We start from the raw sequence: 16,181 nt of genomic DNA, 5'->3' as shown, positions 1-16,181 counted from the left end.
ATGAGTGGGTATACTGATGAAATCATCATTGTCAGAAGATTTTAATTCAAATTGATGAAGATAAGTATTTCTGCAGAAAGTTCAAATGCATGGAAGGTGTATCACCTAAAGTGATGTAGAGGTAATTGTGGTTTGGTTCATTATATATCTGTAACATGGGGATGATATGATCTGTATAACAGAACAGATGGAGAATGGGGCACAATACAGCTGTCGTCAGGGTTTCATGAGAGGCATTCAGTTGTAAAGGGTATCAAATCAATAAATGATTACATTTGGTCAAGCATTTCATAAAATAAAAGGGTAAATAAATTCATTGTGGTACACAAGTTATATTTTTTTGATATTGGAGTTTATCTTTTATTATTATTTCCAATCAAATATTCATTGTAATTTTTTTTTCAAGTGAGCTGCTTTAGCTTTAGTTTAAAACAGGATTCAACATTTAAATTTACATTTTTTACTCATAAATACTCTTTTTCCAAAGGGTTACATTTCCCTAATAGGGAATGACAGCATCACAATCACGATGACAAATCACAGACTCGTTTATTTTTGCATATTGTTGTATAGAGGTATGAGTGTGTGTGTGTGTGTGTGTGTGTGTGTGTGTGTGTGTGTGTGTGTGTGTGTGTGTGTGTGTGTGTGTGTGTGTGTGTGTGTGTGTGTGTGTGTGTGTTTATGTTTATGTACATATACTTTACATGTTCCCTGTAGTCAAACTGTCTATCAGTGCAAGAAAAAAAATCTTTTATTTCTAAGGGAACCTCTGCTGCTCCCTCTTGGATAAAGAAGAGATTTCAGTCAATAACACTGAATCATCAGCAGGTCACGAACACTTCAGTGATGTTTGAGCTGAGTGGAACAAAAAAGATGAACACAAGGAAAATTCCATCAAATTTCAGAAAACTTTACTCAACTGCTTGTACTTTTTATTTTCATATGAGGGAAAACAGATTTTAATTACGGAAAATTTTTCAGGAAGACTGATCAGTTGGTCATTGTTCTGTAGGCAATGTGAAGTTTGTGTGAAAGGAATCAATCTGTAATTTCTTGACTAAATTCATTTACATGAGCCATTGTCACGAGGTTGCTTGGTGGGTTTGAAGGAGAAAAAAAAGCCTTACTGTGAATTAAGAAACAATCTCTTCATGACCCACATCCCAAAACTTTAAATTGTTGTGAACTGCAATCCACAAGTCTTTTTTCCACAACCACTACCTCAGTGTGAGCTGAGACCCATTGGCTACAGGTGGCTATAATGAACCCAGTCATTAATTACTTCATTGTACAATGGTGTAATCAGGAATGACAGGGTTCACTGACCCTAATCTAGTCCCACCTAAAACACTAAAACATACAAGATCTAACAAAAATTAATGTAGTCATTAAAAGAACACAAGCAGAAATTAACCCACAAAAAACAAACAAACAGTTTTTCAGCTTATCGTTGTTACCGTGACAACAGTTTAGTTGGCATCATTTATTGAATGAGATAACGGTTTCTAGTCATCCAAACACTTGTGGAACCCCAACCCTAAACCTGTTTCCTCAAGCAAAATTTATCTCCTGCCAATTTCGTAGTTAGCACACAAATACTAGTTTTAAATGTCAGCCACAGCATAAGTATTTCATAAAATGTATTTTTGCTATGTGAAACGTTGCTGCTAACCGGAAGTTAATGTTCATGCCAGTGTTGAGTAAGTGCTGTTATTTCCCGTAACAGTTGTGGGTAAATATTGATACTCACCTTCTTGCCCTTTTGTTGGGCATGAATTGCAACATGCAGGAGTTACTGAAATGATACAACTGTATAAATATAACAACAAAGTGCATGACAGCAAAATGATCAAGAGTTCCTTGAAGTCTTTTTTTCTTTTTCTTCTCCTCCAGGATTAAATTATAAGAGCAAAATCTTACTGTAAACTAATTTGAATTCAAAGCAATCGCGTGAATCACAAGTGATGCTTACTGATAGATACTTGAACAATACGTACATAATTTAATATGATTACAGTACATGATTTTACTCTTATTTACTGTACAGTAACATGGTATTATGTGCTTTTAACAGTTTTCTTATGATTTTAAAACCGACCGGTCGATCACGATCACCGTATTGAGCATCCGTGGTAGATGGAGGACTGCACTGTCATGTAGTGATGTGTCATTTGAATTGTTGATGAACAGCTTAATGATGAAAAGAGGATTCAATATGGTAGAAAAGTTTAACTATAGCAATGATTGCACCATAGTTACTCCCCTGAGACTCTTGAGTGTTCCATATAAAAATCAATGTGCTTTTGCATCAGGACACCATCAGGACAAACAATAATGCCCCAAAAAAAAAAGATTCAGGTAAATTATTAATGTCACATTTGACTCCGTGACCCCAGGCTGGGTTCATTTAAGCAACAGCCCCTCATATAACACAGAGCAGGCAGCATTGTGAGTCAGAATTTTCTGTGAAAGTAAATCCGATACTATTCTCTCCAATGGACTTCATTCTCTGTCCTACTATGGACATCACCAATCTGACTTCTATTGCTCGAGATGTCTGTCCATTCCCAAGCTACAACCCCAGTCCTCTTTTTCTCAACATGCTGTCCATCAACTCATCACTTCACCTGAGGAACCACTACACTGCAGTGCAGTCCTCCTTGACCCCGGAGCAACTGGAAGACTTCACTCAGAGTCTGAGAACCACTTTTGGCAGGAATGGTAATGTTACTCTTGGTGGAGTGGGGGTCGTGGCCCTGTCCCTGGCTGTGCTGTTTGACACCCTGGCTAGACAGGTTAGAGGAGAGTGGGTGTCGGAGTTCGGGGTCATTCCAGGTTTATTCGTCAAAAATCCGAGAAATAACTACCCACCACAGGTTTACACCGTCAGCGAGTACTTGAGACTGGTACCCCACATCGCAAACAACCCAAAGAGAATGAAACAAGAGACAGAGAGGTAGGTACTGCAATGCCCATTTGTCTACATGTGCTCTATAAAAAAGAGTTTGTCATTGGTGAATCTGTGTACTCTGTGTGATTCTGTTGTCTCTTTATCTTACAAAGATACCACAAGAGGTTAGTGACAGAGGACGGCTATGTGGACAAACTGGGAGAAGACCATACGTTATCAATAAAGGAAGACATCACTGCCTTCAATCTGCTGCTGACTCACATATTTGAAGTCAGTTTGGATGTTCACCACCGCCGCATTAAAAATACGCTGGAAAATGAACTGGTAACCCCTTTTAAGGGACAACCCAAAGATGTTATCTTTACCTTCAACTGTGACCCAGAGGCTGCTAACAAAATCCTTTTAGCTGAAGAGCAAAAGTTGGATGAAGGAACCCAATTTAAAATACTCACGCCTGAATTGTCAAAGACGAGGCTACACGAAGTGGCCAAGTTAGATTTTTTAAATTCCATGATCAAACTCTCATGTGCATTTCAAAATCCTGATTCAATGGTTGATAAAAGGGATGATTTTGACCTGAAGGCCGATGCACTCAGAAGCTGGGAGTAGTTCATCAGGGAATTTATCTTAAAATAGCTGCAAAAAGAAAAGAAGACAAATCTGGACTCAGATGGATGACCCCATGATTAATTGGTGATAATTGGTGATAATGTGTGAAGTTCACTGATATCACAGAGCGATAACCAAGAAACAAGGAACAAAGAACATTTCATGTAAATTCCAAGCTAACAAGGAATGTAACCATGACTATTACTGTGTACACAGTCAAATGCTGTACTTTTGGTGTACTACTGTGTTGACAAATGATACTATTATGTTGTAATACCTTGCAATAAACAAACACTGGCCAGAGTAAACACATTTCTCCGAGCAAAAATTCATGTTGCATGTATAATGTATAGCTCAGGGGTGGACAAGCGTTTTCACTGGTGTACAGTACAATTAAGATTAATTGTGCTTTTGATTTAACCAAACCTTTAAAAGTAACTGGGAAAAAAGGAGTTGAAATAGTTTCCTTAGCCCTCTTTAAACAGCAGCATCATTGTGAATGAGTGTATATTTGCTGAGAGGATTAATGCTGCCTAAAGGTGGAGCAAAAATTGTGAAGGTTTGCGGCAGACGGTGCTGTAATCCTTTAAGCTCTCTGGGAGACAGAGGGACAGGGATGGAAATGTTGAAGTCTTTAATCTTAGATTTGATGTATTTTGTAAGAAACCGATGGCCGAACAATATTTTTCCTCAAATATTGGATGTTTTGTGAAGACTGTTTGATGGCAATACTTGAGAAAGAGTTAGCCATCCTCAAGGAACAGAAATGGTGCACAAACTTCTGCTGCCGATTGGTAAGTTCACAGCTGCAAGTTTTTTTTTTCATTGTGTAGATGCATTTTTGCTGGTGTCAAATTTGATGCCTATCTGAAGAAACTATTAACCGCATCTTAAGAATCCTTTAAAATCCTTTTGAGATTTTTTTTATATACGATTAATAAAAAAAACACACATTATTTTATTGCTTCTCTTCTCAGCTTTTGCAGCAAGCCTCATCACACCTGAGATGTCAGGTGCTTCAACCACCAAAACAAAAGCTCAAGGTACCTGATCACATTCGGAGTTGCTATTTATTCTTCAATGGTAACCTTTTTTGAGATGTGGATGTTTGTGGTCATGCATGTCAATACTGAAGAGTGTGAATTTAGTCATATAGATCAGCGGTCCCCAAGCCCCCGGCCGTAGACCGGTGCCGGTCAGCGGGTCAATTGGTACTGGGCTGCACAGAAACAATACAGAATTTCAGTTTTATGATGTTTTGTTTTGGAAATTTACCAGATTCTCTCCTCCACATCTTTCTATAACTCACTCATGACATACAGAAAGTCAAGATGCTTGCCTCGGTCACATGACTACCTCCTTAAAGGGGCCTCTCTGGCTGGTGACACAGAATACATTACCGCTAAATGAAACTCCCAAAAGTGAACAAAATCTCTGGAAAGTTCCTTTGTAAAGGAGCCAGTGAGGAGACAAAAGCAAAATGGACTACTGCATTTCAAAGACAAAAAAAAAAAAGCTGCAAAATATGTTTTAATGCTGGTGGTATCATTTTACCTTAAGGGCCAGTCTGTGAAAATACTGTCTGAAGTTAAACCGGTCTGTGGTGCAAATATGTTGGGAAACAGTAATATAGATTACATTTGGATATTAATGATTTTGATCGAGTGAAAGGAAGGAATTAATGATATTCAAATATTTGGAACATTTCTTAAATTCCATATAAATAGCCTCATTTTCACCTTCAACAAATAAAAAAATTCAATGTTTTTTTCCCCAATATTTTCAATATTCGGTATTTTTCATTAGTTTAAATTGGTTACAATTAAAATTATGACATTCTCTCGTTTAAACGTTTACAGAGCATCCCAACTATTTGGAATTATGCTTGAATTATTTTAATGTTTTAGATCTTTTAGGTATACAGTGGAAATAGAAACAGCTTTTCATTGACAATACCGTTTCTAAAAATGTTGTTTCCAGTGAAAAACAACTCAGGTGTGACACCAGCTGGGCAGTGTGGAACCTGGATAAAGGAACCTGATGGAGGGTTCTTTACCTCACCAAACTACCCTGAGAAATACCCCCCTGAAAAGGAATGTGTTTACATTATAGAAGGTGAGTCCTTCATCCTTTTCTTTTCAGCCTTGTTACCTCCTCTTTTCTTTTCACATGTTCTGTTAAAACCTCTTGCCCTCCTCCAGCCTCTCCTCGGCAGTGCATCGACTTGTTCTTCGATGACAAGTATTCCATAGAGCCATCCTGGGACTGCAAATTTGACCACATTGAGGTCCGCGATGGGCCCTTTGGATTCTCAACCCTGATTGGCCGCTACTGTGGGCAGGAAAGTCCAGCATATGTCCACTCCAGTGGGAGATACTTGTACATCAAGTTTGTAGCTGATGGTGAACTGGAGGCGATTGGTTTCTCTGCCCGGTATAACTTCACACAAGGTTGGTGAATATAAAATGAATGTGATGACTGAATTTCTTAAAACTACCCGAATCAATAATTATGTAGTAGGTTTGTCAGCATTTATAAATTAATGCTCTTTATTCGCACAAGCTTTACAAAGAAATCACTTTCAAGGAAATTTTACTGAGACAATTGTAAATAATCTAATTAAAATTAATGAATTAGAGTCGAATAAATACATCAAGTAAACTGAGACATTATTAATTAAAAAACATTCTTATTTATATCAACAGTTAGTCCATTTACTAAGTGTTGATATAATTTATTACTGATTTGTATTGGTTACAGTCTGGCTATGTTTGAGGGTGATGCTAAGAGTATGACAATATTATAATATAGTATTATTTTAGTATTACCACAGATCTAAGTCTTGGGCTCCTTACCTTGGTACTCTCTCCAAATCCTGCTTCATGCTGTGACTTGGACATTGTTGGTCTCCTCTTTCACACACAGTCACATAGTGTCACTGAAATACACATTTGCATGTACACAAGACCCCCCCCCATCATAATGTAATGCACTTGAATAAGATGAATTACTGTAATGCTGAAATTTCACTGAAGGTACAACGTGTGCTACTTTTTTATATAGTAATAAACAGTTGCACAATGCACCATTATTAGTCTGTACTCACATTTCAGTTCACCAGCTGGAGATGACAAGGGCATAGGAATGGACTGATTTTTCTAACATGCACTCTCACACACACACACACACACACACACACACACACACACACACACACACACACACACACACATACACACGGCAGAACACACATTTGTTAATGAAAGCGTGTCTTCAGGGGAATACAGCTTGTCAGCGCTGAGCCGCTGCAGCTTAAGGGAGTTTGAGGCAGAAGCTTTATTACCAGCAGATTTTATAGGCCACCTACACAGATTAAGAGTCAACTCTAATCTGTATGCCCCTCTCCATGCATTCCTCTTTCTTTCTTTCTTTCCTCCTTGATCAATGTCATATTTTGGAGGTGTTTCTGGTCATCCACAATCTTTGTTTTTAGGTTTGAGTAATGGGGAAAATACAAGACGGAGACAGCAGGATCTACCACATGTTCTGGATATCAACAGTTAAATCCAAATGATCAAACTGATCAAAATGGAATATAAAACATCAAGTGATCAAATATACAAATCCTTTTTTTGATTCCATATGACTTCACTACATACATAAATATATTTCGGTTGAATTAATCCTTCCATTGTTCTCTGCACAATCCAGTTCAACTAATATTAAGAAAGGATTTACATAAACCACCCGATATCCTTCATCTAATCTTTGCATTCTTTCTTCTATAAGGAAATGTACGTATAAACACACACACACACACACACACACACACACGCACACACACACACACACACACACACACACACACACACGCACACATACTGTGTGTGTGTGTGTGTGTGTGTGTGTGTGTGTGTGTGTGTGTGTGTGTGTGTCTATTAAACATTAGAGGATTAATCAAAGTCCTTGCTGATTTGAGCCTCAGAGAAGTCATCCTGTCACCTGCTTTCTGTACTAATGTGCTGCATTACCAGTGATAAAATAGTTCAAGTTGTCAGCTTTAGATGGCTTTAGATTTAATTTAACTTCATTTTAATGCATGAACAGTCCTTACTATCGATTAATTTTAAAGACGTACCTGCACATTCACATTCTGTCAAACTGGGTTTGACCAAGAGGGGAAAAACAAAAAAAAAGATATTTTTGTCACCAAGTATTTGCTTGCAGAGCCTCATCTGTCCCAACCTAAGCTGATATATCAGGATTTATAATCCACCTAGCAGATAGATTCATCTGCACAAAGGTTCAGAACACAATTATACTTGCCTGACTGATGATGAATGTGTTCTCCTCTTTATCGAATGGCATCAGGGAAGTTTGAATGAGGATGAAGGGAATGTGCCAGCACGCAGATTATGAAACTCCTGCCTCCTAGCTGATCTGTTTCGCGATACTGTGTTTTTAATATTATCACTTTATATTACTAGCGCAATTTACCCTTTGTATTAGTTTTCATACTGAACCCAAAACTTCATAAAACATTGTGGCTGTAAATATTGCATGCACATATTTTTCCAACTTCAGAAGAAGATATGTTTTTTTAACATATCATCTGCTGCTTTTAGATCCTGAGTTCAAAGACCTCGGGGAACTGCCAGCTCTGCCTTGTAAGCATTCAAATTATGTTATATTTGTTGCAGCATACAGTAATATTAGACCTGCTAAGAGTCTTTAATGTAATCGATGCTAAAATATTGCAAAAATATTGTTATTGATAGTCTGTGACTTTGAGCTGGGTGGTCCGGAAGGCATTGTGGAGTCTACCCAGATATCCATAGAGGGCCGCGCCCTGCAGACTGAAGCTGTAGACTGCAGGTGGTACATCAAGGCTCCAGCAAATGCTCGGGTCTGTATACATCAAACTCTCATTTACTTTGGTGTGCTGGTGGTGTTTGCAATAGCTTCTTGTTATTAGTGGTTGAAATAACTTGATGTGCATACAATTTGTTTTTCCTCACATAACAGGAGTTTACAATAATATCCAGACCAATCTGTCGTTAACCTTATGTTCACATTGTCATTTTTCAAGCACAAGAAATTTAGAAGACTTTCAAGATTGCTTTATAGTAGTCTTAGTTTTAATTTAAATACTGTATATAAATGCTCACCGCATAATTTAAATTTTCATTCAATACATGTAACCCCCCTCCTCATAAATTGAACTTTGACATATTCCATGTATTTGCGGGTTCTTTCTTCATGCAAGTTTTAATAATGCAATTTTCATGGACCCAAAAATGGGGACCAAAGGTTATTATATTAAAATTCAAAATTTCAGAAACTGAAAGAATTCGGTTTCACATATGCATTGTAGGATCATTTGATTGTTTGCATATTATTTGATCATGCTCGACCTCCTGCCCACAGATCTACATGCGATTCCTGGAGTATGAAATGCATAATTCAAATGAGTGCAAGCGTAATTTTGTCGCTATCTATGATGGAAGCAGCTCAGTCGAGCACCTTAAGAACAAGTTCTGCTCCACGGTGGCCAATGATGTCATGCTGGTATCCTCTGTGGGTGTGATCAGACTGTGGGCAGACGAGGGAAGTAGGAAGAGCAAATTCAGAATCCTCTTCACAACTTTCCATGAACGTGAGTGAATTATTTGTGATTTTCTGCTTATTATACTAAATACCATTCACTGACAACTGAAGGGATAAACTTCTAGGTGCTAAAGGCAAACCAGTGTGCATTGCACTGCACATCTTTTCATTTCATTTCATTCATCTTATTCATTTATTCCATTTGAAATACGTTTATGATGGCAAATATATTTGTAGATCGTTAAATGTTAATCACATCATGCTGCTGATACTTTGATGGTTTTATTAATTTTTTAAAAATAAAATCAACTACACAGTATTTTGAGCCTGTACTGATACCAACAATGTTGTTTGTAGGTCTCAACATGCACAAACTCTTTTCAGTATTTGAAGTGTGTTGATTTGAACACACAACAACTGTGTGATTTCAGCTTTTTTTTGTTTTGTTTTCAGCTCCCTGTGAAGGAGACACTTTCTTTTGCCATAGCAACATGTGCATCAACCACACTTTGGTTTGCAATGGCATCCAGAACTGTGTTTATCCTTGGGATGAGAATCACTGCAAAGGTACCCAGATGTAGAGGCTGAGGGAGTGAAACACCAGCCATATTTTGTCATGACTGAACAGGAAAATACAATATTTTTTTCTCTATTTTATTTCCTTAACTAGAGAAGAGGAAAGCCAGCATCCTGGACTCTCTGGACAACACTAACCTCACTATCATCGGCGTGACCTGTGGCCTGGTGGTCATCCTGCTTATCATCTCTATCATAATCCAGATCAAACAGCCCCGCAAGAAATATATCATCCGCAGGTATTTTTCTAAGGTGTTGATCACGACCAAACCACCAAAGGTTCATGTCAAAGGTTTTTGTCAGATTAGAAATGTGGAAACTTTCCACTGCAGATGGAAATTAAATTTTGTTTTGTCCAAAATTGAATGAATCAAAGGCTCTTTATTAAGAAATGTTTGCATGTCAATGTCCAGTCTTGTTTTCCTCCAATAAATACACATTTTTGTTCATATCTTTTGCTTGACGAGTAAAATCATGTTAATTTTTGTTGTTGAATTGCAATTAAAACACTTAATTTTCCATAAATTAATGAAAACAAGATTAGACATTGACATAATAGAGCTGATAATTTAATGGGGTGTCTTCATTTTTTCACATGACTGTACTGTATAACGTACAGTACATAATGTATGTTTTCTCCACTTACCCACAGAGATGAATTTGACCCTTCCCTACTCCACCCTGGTTTTGAGCCTCCTCACTATGAGCTCTGCACTCTGCGCCGAGCCCAATCCGGCAACCTGACTGATGCTGGCCTGGCTGAGGACTATGAGAAATTCCACAAGCTCCGCCGCTCTTCCTCTAAATGCATTCGTGACCACCATTGCGGCTCCCAGCAGGGGAGCGTGCATGGCAGCATCCACGGTAGCCGCAGTAACTTGAGTATGAGAGATGCCACCATTGCATCAGATGGGGGGGCTCTGGTGCCGCCACCGGTGATAGTTAACCAGCAGTCACCGCGCCTTTCCCACCGTATTACACCAGCAGGTCGAAGAAGCATCCTAGTGATGAAGCATAGCTATTCTCAGGATGGGGCAGGAGATTACGGGCCAGAAGAGGAGGAGGAGGATCTAATGATGGATGATGGTCCCACCACCAGCCAGCAACACATGCATCCCCATCAGATGCACCATGACTCATTAGGACAGGAGCACACTGTTCACTGTACACTGTCTAATGACTTTTAATAAATAAAGATTAAAAACATATATAGTAAAAATATAAAATCACCTCATTTCTTTCTCTTGAAAATGGAAGCCCTAATATTTCTTTAGACATCAAAAAAAAATTCTGCCGGTTTCTTAGATACAGTTGCAGTTTTACATATTCCAATTTAAGGTTTTAAAGAGTATATGTAGTGGGGACTTGAAATGGTGAAAAACGTATTTGCAATTATGAATTATATGAAATACTGTACCCCATTCTAAGTATTTAGTTCCAATTCCTTTACACCTTGAATGTGGCACAGCTTTAGTGTTATGAGGGACAAAGATTTAATTATTATGTATTTCTATGCATAAATATCGAATCAACTGAATTCCGACAAAATGGGGCATGTCACGTTTCTTTTTGTTCCTTGTTTTGATTGAGGTTTGTGGTCCGTGACAGCCTCAGACTTTAGATAATCTTATCAATGAATGGTTTTATTGTAAAGTTATTTATATATTTGTAGTTTATTGGAACACCAAAGCACTAACTAACTAACTAACTTACTAACTAACTATTGAAATATACTTATCACTCATTTGAAATCAATGCATAAATATGGTCTGTGAAAAAATTCTGAAAACGAGATACTCAGTGGACTCAAAACACTGAAAATTGTTGAAATATGTATTCACTGACTTTTGGTCTGTTTGGGAGTATTTTTCATTATTAGTTACATCAATCAGTCTTTCAATTTGACTGATCCTATGTTTTCTGGCTGAAAAGTGTCTCTGTTTAATTGTTTTAATAAACATCTTATTTTCCTTTAGTCTGTATGTCACTGTAGGATTTTAATACCTTTAATCCCTATTTGCATGTCCATCCATCCATCCATTTTCTTATAGAAGAGATGACAGTTATTAGTAATCACTTGCTGGTCAGGGGTCTGCTGGAGCCGATCCAAGCTGCCTAGGGGAGAGAGGCGGGGTACACCCCAGACACGTCTCCACCTATGCACACAAAGGAATCGAACGCGGAACCTTCTTGCTGTGTGATACTGTATCTGAGTGGGGCTGTAGCGCCCACCTAGGAACGAAAGCAATGCGGAACCCATGTAGCTGCCCTCTCAATCAGTCGGATCTATAATAACGCTGCACGGGAAATGCTCGTCAGGGTCGAGACGCTGCTTCAACTACGAATCTTGATTTCCAAGCATTTCTCTTGATTTTGCGGGTTAGCAACTTATAAAATGAGCAGCTGCAGACTTATAAACTATTTCTATTGTGACTTTCACTTTTTGTTGCACATTAAGGTCATTTTAAGCTAGTTTTTGGTTCATGACATGTATTGTTTATAACTTCTCCATTAAGCTAGTACCATGTCACAAAATGAGCTTATTGTCGGCACAGCGTCTGCAGAGCAGTTTGACAGCGATGTCCCGGTGAAAAAGAGCAGGAGCCGACTGGGGCTCGTCGTTGTGGGGGTGCTGGGGGGCTCGGTGGCCGCCCTGTACGCCGTGTCTGCTCCTTTCATCGCTCCTGCACTGAGAAAAGTCTGCCTGCCGTTTGTCCCAGCGACCACAGCTCAGGTGGAAAATGTCCTCATGGTGCTGCGAGCCAGGTCAGGCTCCCTGGTGGACATCGGGAGTGGAGATGGAAGAATAGTAAGTGGGCTGTTGTCTTACCATCTCCAAGGTTAGGGAAGTTGATGATACCATACCAACCAGACTGTCAGATAAGTACTATTTGACTTGGCTGAATGCATGTGAGTAAGTAGGAATTCCAATTACATCCTTGTGCTAATAGGTTGAGTTCAAACTCACCCATATTAGGTTAGTCAGTCAATCTCAAAAAGCTTCACTCTTGCTGTGAAACCTTATACAGTATTGTAAAAAGGTACAATGTCATTGAACTTCCTGTCCACAAAAATGTTCACCAGGTCGCTGTTTATGTAAATTTCTTTACATAAACAGCAGATATGTCAGATTTTGATCTCATTAGAGCAGGTAGTTCTTACCAAGAGTACACGTCCTGCATCTCGTTTTGACATAATAGTTACATCTCAAACAAATACAGCTTAAACTGTAGTTCACTAATGTGCCAGCTAAGTCGAACTTGTTAGGTGTGGTAAAGAAACGTGACAGAAAGGAACTGTGTTTCATCAAACTGACATGAATCAGTTCAGCCTGAAATGCTGATACATTGATCTTCAGTTCATTTTCATTCCCTCTGTAGGTGATAGCAGCAGCCAAACGTGGATTTCAGGCATCGGGATTGGAATTGAACCCATGGCTGGTGTGGTATTCTCGCTATAACGCCTGGAGACAGGGAGTCCACCGCTCCACGTCCTTCCACATCTCGGACTTGTGGAAGGTTAGTCAAACCTGATCAGTGTGGTACTGTGTGAGCCACTTATTTGTAAGTGCATATTTTCTACTGTAGTAATTCATGTCTTGCATTTCTTTTGGTGTTTTCACACCCGTAACAGGGCTTGTATGTTCTGGACATAAGGAACAAAATGGTAAATGGATACATTTTGGCCTATTTCCTGCTTATACAGGAAATAAACCAAGAGGAGAAGACATTCACACACGGAATTGTTGCTAAATCATACTCATTTGCCACTCCTCAATAGTATACCATCAGGACCCATGTGGAAAGTGTTTTTAGTTTCATTAAACTGAACAAAAGCCACATACTGTATGAGCTATCTTACACATGAATGATTCAGGGTGCATTAATGTGCAATTGTCTTCATGTACTTGGATCACTCCAGAGTAGATTTCATGATCAACAGATTGACTTATTGGTGGGTTAGTTTTTAAAATCACACCAAACTTGTAATCTCGCTATAATGAACTTGTCTGGTTGGTAGCATCACTGCTTTACAAATGTAAACAAACTACAAGTGTTTTCATTCTGAATCAGGCAGGTTGTTTTCACATACAGCTTGACCCAATGGGCCGATCTCAAATGCTCTAAGAGCTCTGAAAAACACACACAAATGTGTTATCCCAAAGACAAAAATGTTGAACGCAAGGGTCACTTTTCATTTTGTCAATTCTAATATTTCTGATTCTTTTGATAGGTCAGTTTTGCTCAGTACACAAATGTGGTCATTTTTGGAGTCCCTCAAATGGTGAGTTTGTCTAACAGCAATTTTATTGACATGTAGGGGGTTGTAATATCTTAACACTTATACCACTTAACTCCTTAAAAGACTGACACTCAATTTTGTACAGTATATTATTCATTCATGGCGAGATATAGCATCATTCAGTAAATCTGAGACAAATGTAGACTTTGAAAACAAACAGCTGTTCATACAGGTGTGTTAAAAACAGAACTTCAAAGACGGAATGTTTAGCTGGTGCAGTGATGCTTTTATTTGCCGGTTTACCTTTATTGAATCCCGAGGTTTTAATTTTGACATCTTTGTTACTGCTTTCCACACAGATGGAGCAGCTGGAACTGAAGCTGGCAAAAGAGTTACCAAATACAGCGACAGTGGTGGCGTGCCGTTTTCCCTTCCCTACTTGGGTCCCTGAAGCTACTGCTGGCGAGGGCATTGATACTGTATGGATGTATGACGCCAAGACATTTAAATTACACCAGCAACGTGACATGGAAAGGAGAACAACAGCTGACAATGATGACATGGCAGATTCACAAACATGATATTGCTGACAATCATATGTTTTTCTGTTTTAATGTTCTGGAATTCATGCAGTGGAGTACGTTTCCTTTTCCAGTGGACTTTAAAATGTCTGGGAGTGACTGCTATATTATTTCTGCCACAAATGTTGTGTTTTTGTACATTTAATGTCCAAATATGAAGAGTGCACATGAAAAAAGTGGAAAAAGAAACTCAGCACAGGCTTATTAGTAATATATTGAGTGTGCTTCGCTGTTAGCAGACATGTATATTTATCCAAATGTGTGCAGCAGGAATACAAAAGTTTTTGAAGAAATTCACAAGATTAGTATGGGTTAAAAAGAGGAAATGAGAATAGCTCCTTATTTACACAGACCTCTGCCAAAGTAGCTCAGCTTATCTCTTCATCATTACATGTAATCAAAGTTTCACCCTCATGATATGACTCTTGGCAACAAGAACCTTCCTGTGTAGGACTTCAAAGCATACTGGTATTTTAAACGATTTCATAGTTATTTAAGAAAATGTCTCATGTTTTTTTTCTCTCCTGGAACCCCAAAGTTCAATAATTTTCTGCTACAGGACCTTTTCACCCAGTTTCATGGTAATCGATCACTTTCTATGTGGGCTATAACTTATTCTGACACAGGTTCAGCCCATTTTAGTAAAACAAAATCATGGATCTAGCTCAGGCATGAGCAAGCTACAGCGTGCAGTTCATGTACGTGGACATTGTAATTTATTTCTTTTTTAAGTGAGAAGATATTAAATATGAAAGTGTGGTTTATTAAGCGGGTGACATTTTGGAATATGTTGAGAAAAAACTTTGTCCAAACAAATGTCTTTTAACATCATAGTTGTCTATAGGCCTCCCTCTACAAATGACACTTTTTATGATCAGCTTGCAGATGAAAGTACAATCACACAAAAGATCTACTGCTTTTGGTTGATTTTAATGTAAATTTGGAGGCTCAATCCAAGGGGAAAATCTAGAAATAACTGCTGAAAAATTTCACCTATTGAGACTAGTAAGCAACTAGTAAAAGGCTCAATGAGGATTACGATGCTCAAATTCACCAAATGACTCAATATTTACCACAAACCATAAAAAATAGAATTAAAGGTTGAAACTTAATATATCACCAGCCTATTTGATCATAGTTTTAACTTTGTGTGCTAGCAAGTTGCTCAAAAATACTATAGATTTAGGACCACAGCCAACAAGACAAAAATCTATCAGAGCATACCAAGAGCTAAACAAGAAGAATTTGCAAGTGAAATCGACAGTTTGAAGTGGGATTATGTATTATCCTCTGATGATCTGAACTATGGGTGTAACACTTTCACCAACAAAATTCTGTGATTTAATGTGTTGAGAAAAAATTTTAAATCAAAAATAATCTACCTTGCTTCTATGGCAATTTATGCAAAATGATGAAAAATAGACATGCTGCACTGAGGAAGGCAAAACTAGAAGATAAAATATGCTGCTTTATAAAAGTTGAAGGAGCAAAGTTATCCAAGTTAAAATTAGCTGAATAATGTTTTTATGTCAATGTTTTGAATGTGACAAAAAGGCAACGAGAAATTGATCTGCGAAAACATAATCGCACAAAGAGGAGGAATCCTAGATCCACAGGGATCTTATATTGAAAGTACTGGGAGAGATTATTGAAGA

The 16,181-nt window shown here is 38.2% G+C and overlaps 3 protein-coding genes across 4 annotated transcripts; all 3 read left to right on the top strand.

Moving 5' to 3' along the window:
- The first annotated feature begins 2,436 nt into the window (after positions 1 to 2,436).
- Positions 2,437 to 3,832, top strand: LOC137612696 (uncharacterized). Its single transcript, XM_068341357.1, has 2 exons — positions 2,437 to 2,956; positions 3,064 to 3,832. The coding sequence occupies exons 1-2, from the start codon at positions 2,496 to 2,498 to the stop codon at positions 3,518 to 3,520; spliced, it is 918 nt and encodes a 305-aa protein (XP_068197458.1). The 5' UTR covers positions 2,437 to 2,495; the 3' UTR covers positions 3,521 to 3,832.
- Positions 3,833 to 4,137: 305 nt separating this feature from the next.
- LOC137612330 (neuropilin and tolloid-like protein 1) lies at positions 4,138 to 11,641 on the top strand. Its single transcript, XM_068340812.1, has 10 exons — positions 4,138 to 4,314; positions 4,498 to 4,563; positions 5,501 to 5,635; positions 5,722 to 5,970; positions 8,146 to 8,187; positions 8,299 to 8,426; positions 8,948 to 9,176; positions 9,581 to 9,694; positions 9,798 to 9,942; positions 10,356 to 11,641. The coding sequence occupies exons 1-10, from the start codon at positions 4,287 to 4,289 to the stop codon at positions 10,888 to 10,890; spliced, it is 1,671 nt and encodes a 556-aa protein (XP_068196913.1). The 5' UTR covers positions 4,138 to 4,286; the 3' UTR covers positions 10,891 to 11,641.
- A 370-nt stretch (positions 11,642 to 12,011) lies between these two features.
- Positions 12,012 to 15,207, top strand: atpsckmt (fATP synthase c subunit lysine N-methyltransferase). Of its 2 annotated transcripts, XM_068341024.1 has the most exons (4): positions 12,012 to 12,512; positions 13,084 to 13,221; positions 13,937 to 13,987; positions 14,305 to 15,207. In XM_068341024.1, the coding sequence occupies exons 1-4, from the start codon at positions 12,228 to 12,230 to the stop codon at positions 14,524 to 14,526; spliced, it is 696 nt and encodes a 231-aa protein (XP_068197125.1). In that variant the 5' UTR covers positions 12,012 to 12,227; the 3' UTR covers positions 14,527 to 15,207. The 2 variants fall into 2 exon arrangements, with proteins under 2 accessions (XP_068197125.1, XP_068197126.1); XM_068341025.1 differs by lacking the exon at positions 13,937 to 13,987.
- Positions 15,208 to 16,181: the final 974 nt, after the last annotated feature.

This window comes from Antennarius striatus, chromosome 18 (assembly GCF_040054535.1).
Source record: "Antennarius striatus isolate MH-2024 chromosome 18, ASM4005453v1, whole genome shotgun sequence".
NCBI lineage: Eukaryota > Metazoa > Chordata > Actinopteri > Lophiiformes > Antennariidae > Antennarius > Antennarius striatus.
The sequence above is the reverse complement of the archived record's forward strand: the minus strand, read 5'-3'. Positions and strand labels throughout refer to the sequence as shown.

What these genes read in the sequence shown, in the direction of transcription:
- atpsckmt (XM_068341024.1), top strand. Translation starts at nt 12,228, where the DNA reads ATGTCACAAAATGAGCTTATTGTCGGCACAGCGTCTGCAGAGCAGTTT. An exon ending in GGAGTGGAGATGGAAGAATA is followed by an intron (nt 12,513 to 13,083) that starts GTAAGTGGGCTG and finishes TTCCCTCTGTAG; the next exon opens with GTGATAGCAGCAGCCAAACG. An exon ending in ACATCTCGGACTTGTGGAAG is followed by an intron (nt 13,222 to 13,936) that starts GTTAGTCAAACC and finishes TTCTTTTGATAG; the next exon opens with GTCAGTTTTGCTCAGTACAC.
- LOC137612696 (XM_068341357.1), top strand. Translation starts at nt 2,496, where the DNA reads ATGGACTTCATTCTCTGTCCTACTATGGACATCACCAATCTGACTTCT. An exon ending in ATGAAACAAGAGACAGAGAG is followed by an intron (nt 2,957 to 3,063) that starts GTAGGTACTGCA and finishes TATCTTACAAAG; the next exon opens with ATACCACAAGAGGTTAGTGA.
- LOC137612330 (XM_068340812.1), top strand. Translation starts at nt 4,287, where the DNA reads ATGGTGCACAAACTTCTGCTGCCGATTG. An exon ending in CACCAAAACAAAAGCTCAAG is followed by an intron (nt 4,564 to 5,500) that starts GTACCTGATCAC and finishes TGTTGTTTCCAG; the next exon opens with TGAAAAACAACTCAGGTGTG. An exon ending in AAGAAATATATCATCCGCAG is followed by an intron (nt 9,943 to 10,355) that starts GTATTTTTCTAA and finishes ACTTACCCACAG; the next exon opens with AGATGAATTTGACCCTTCCC.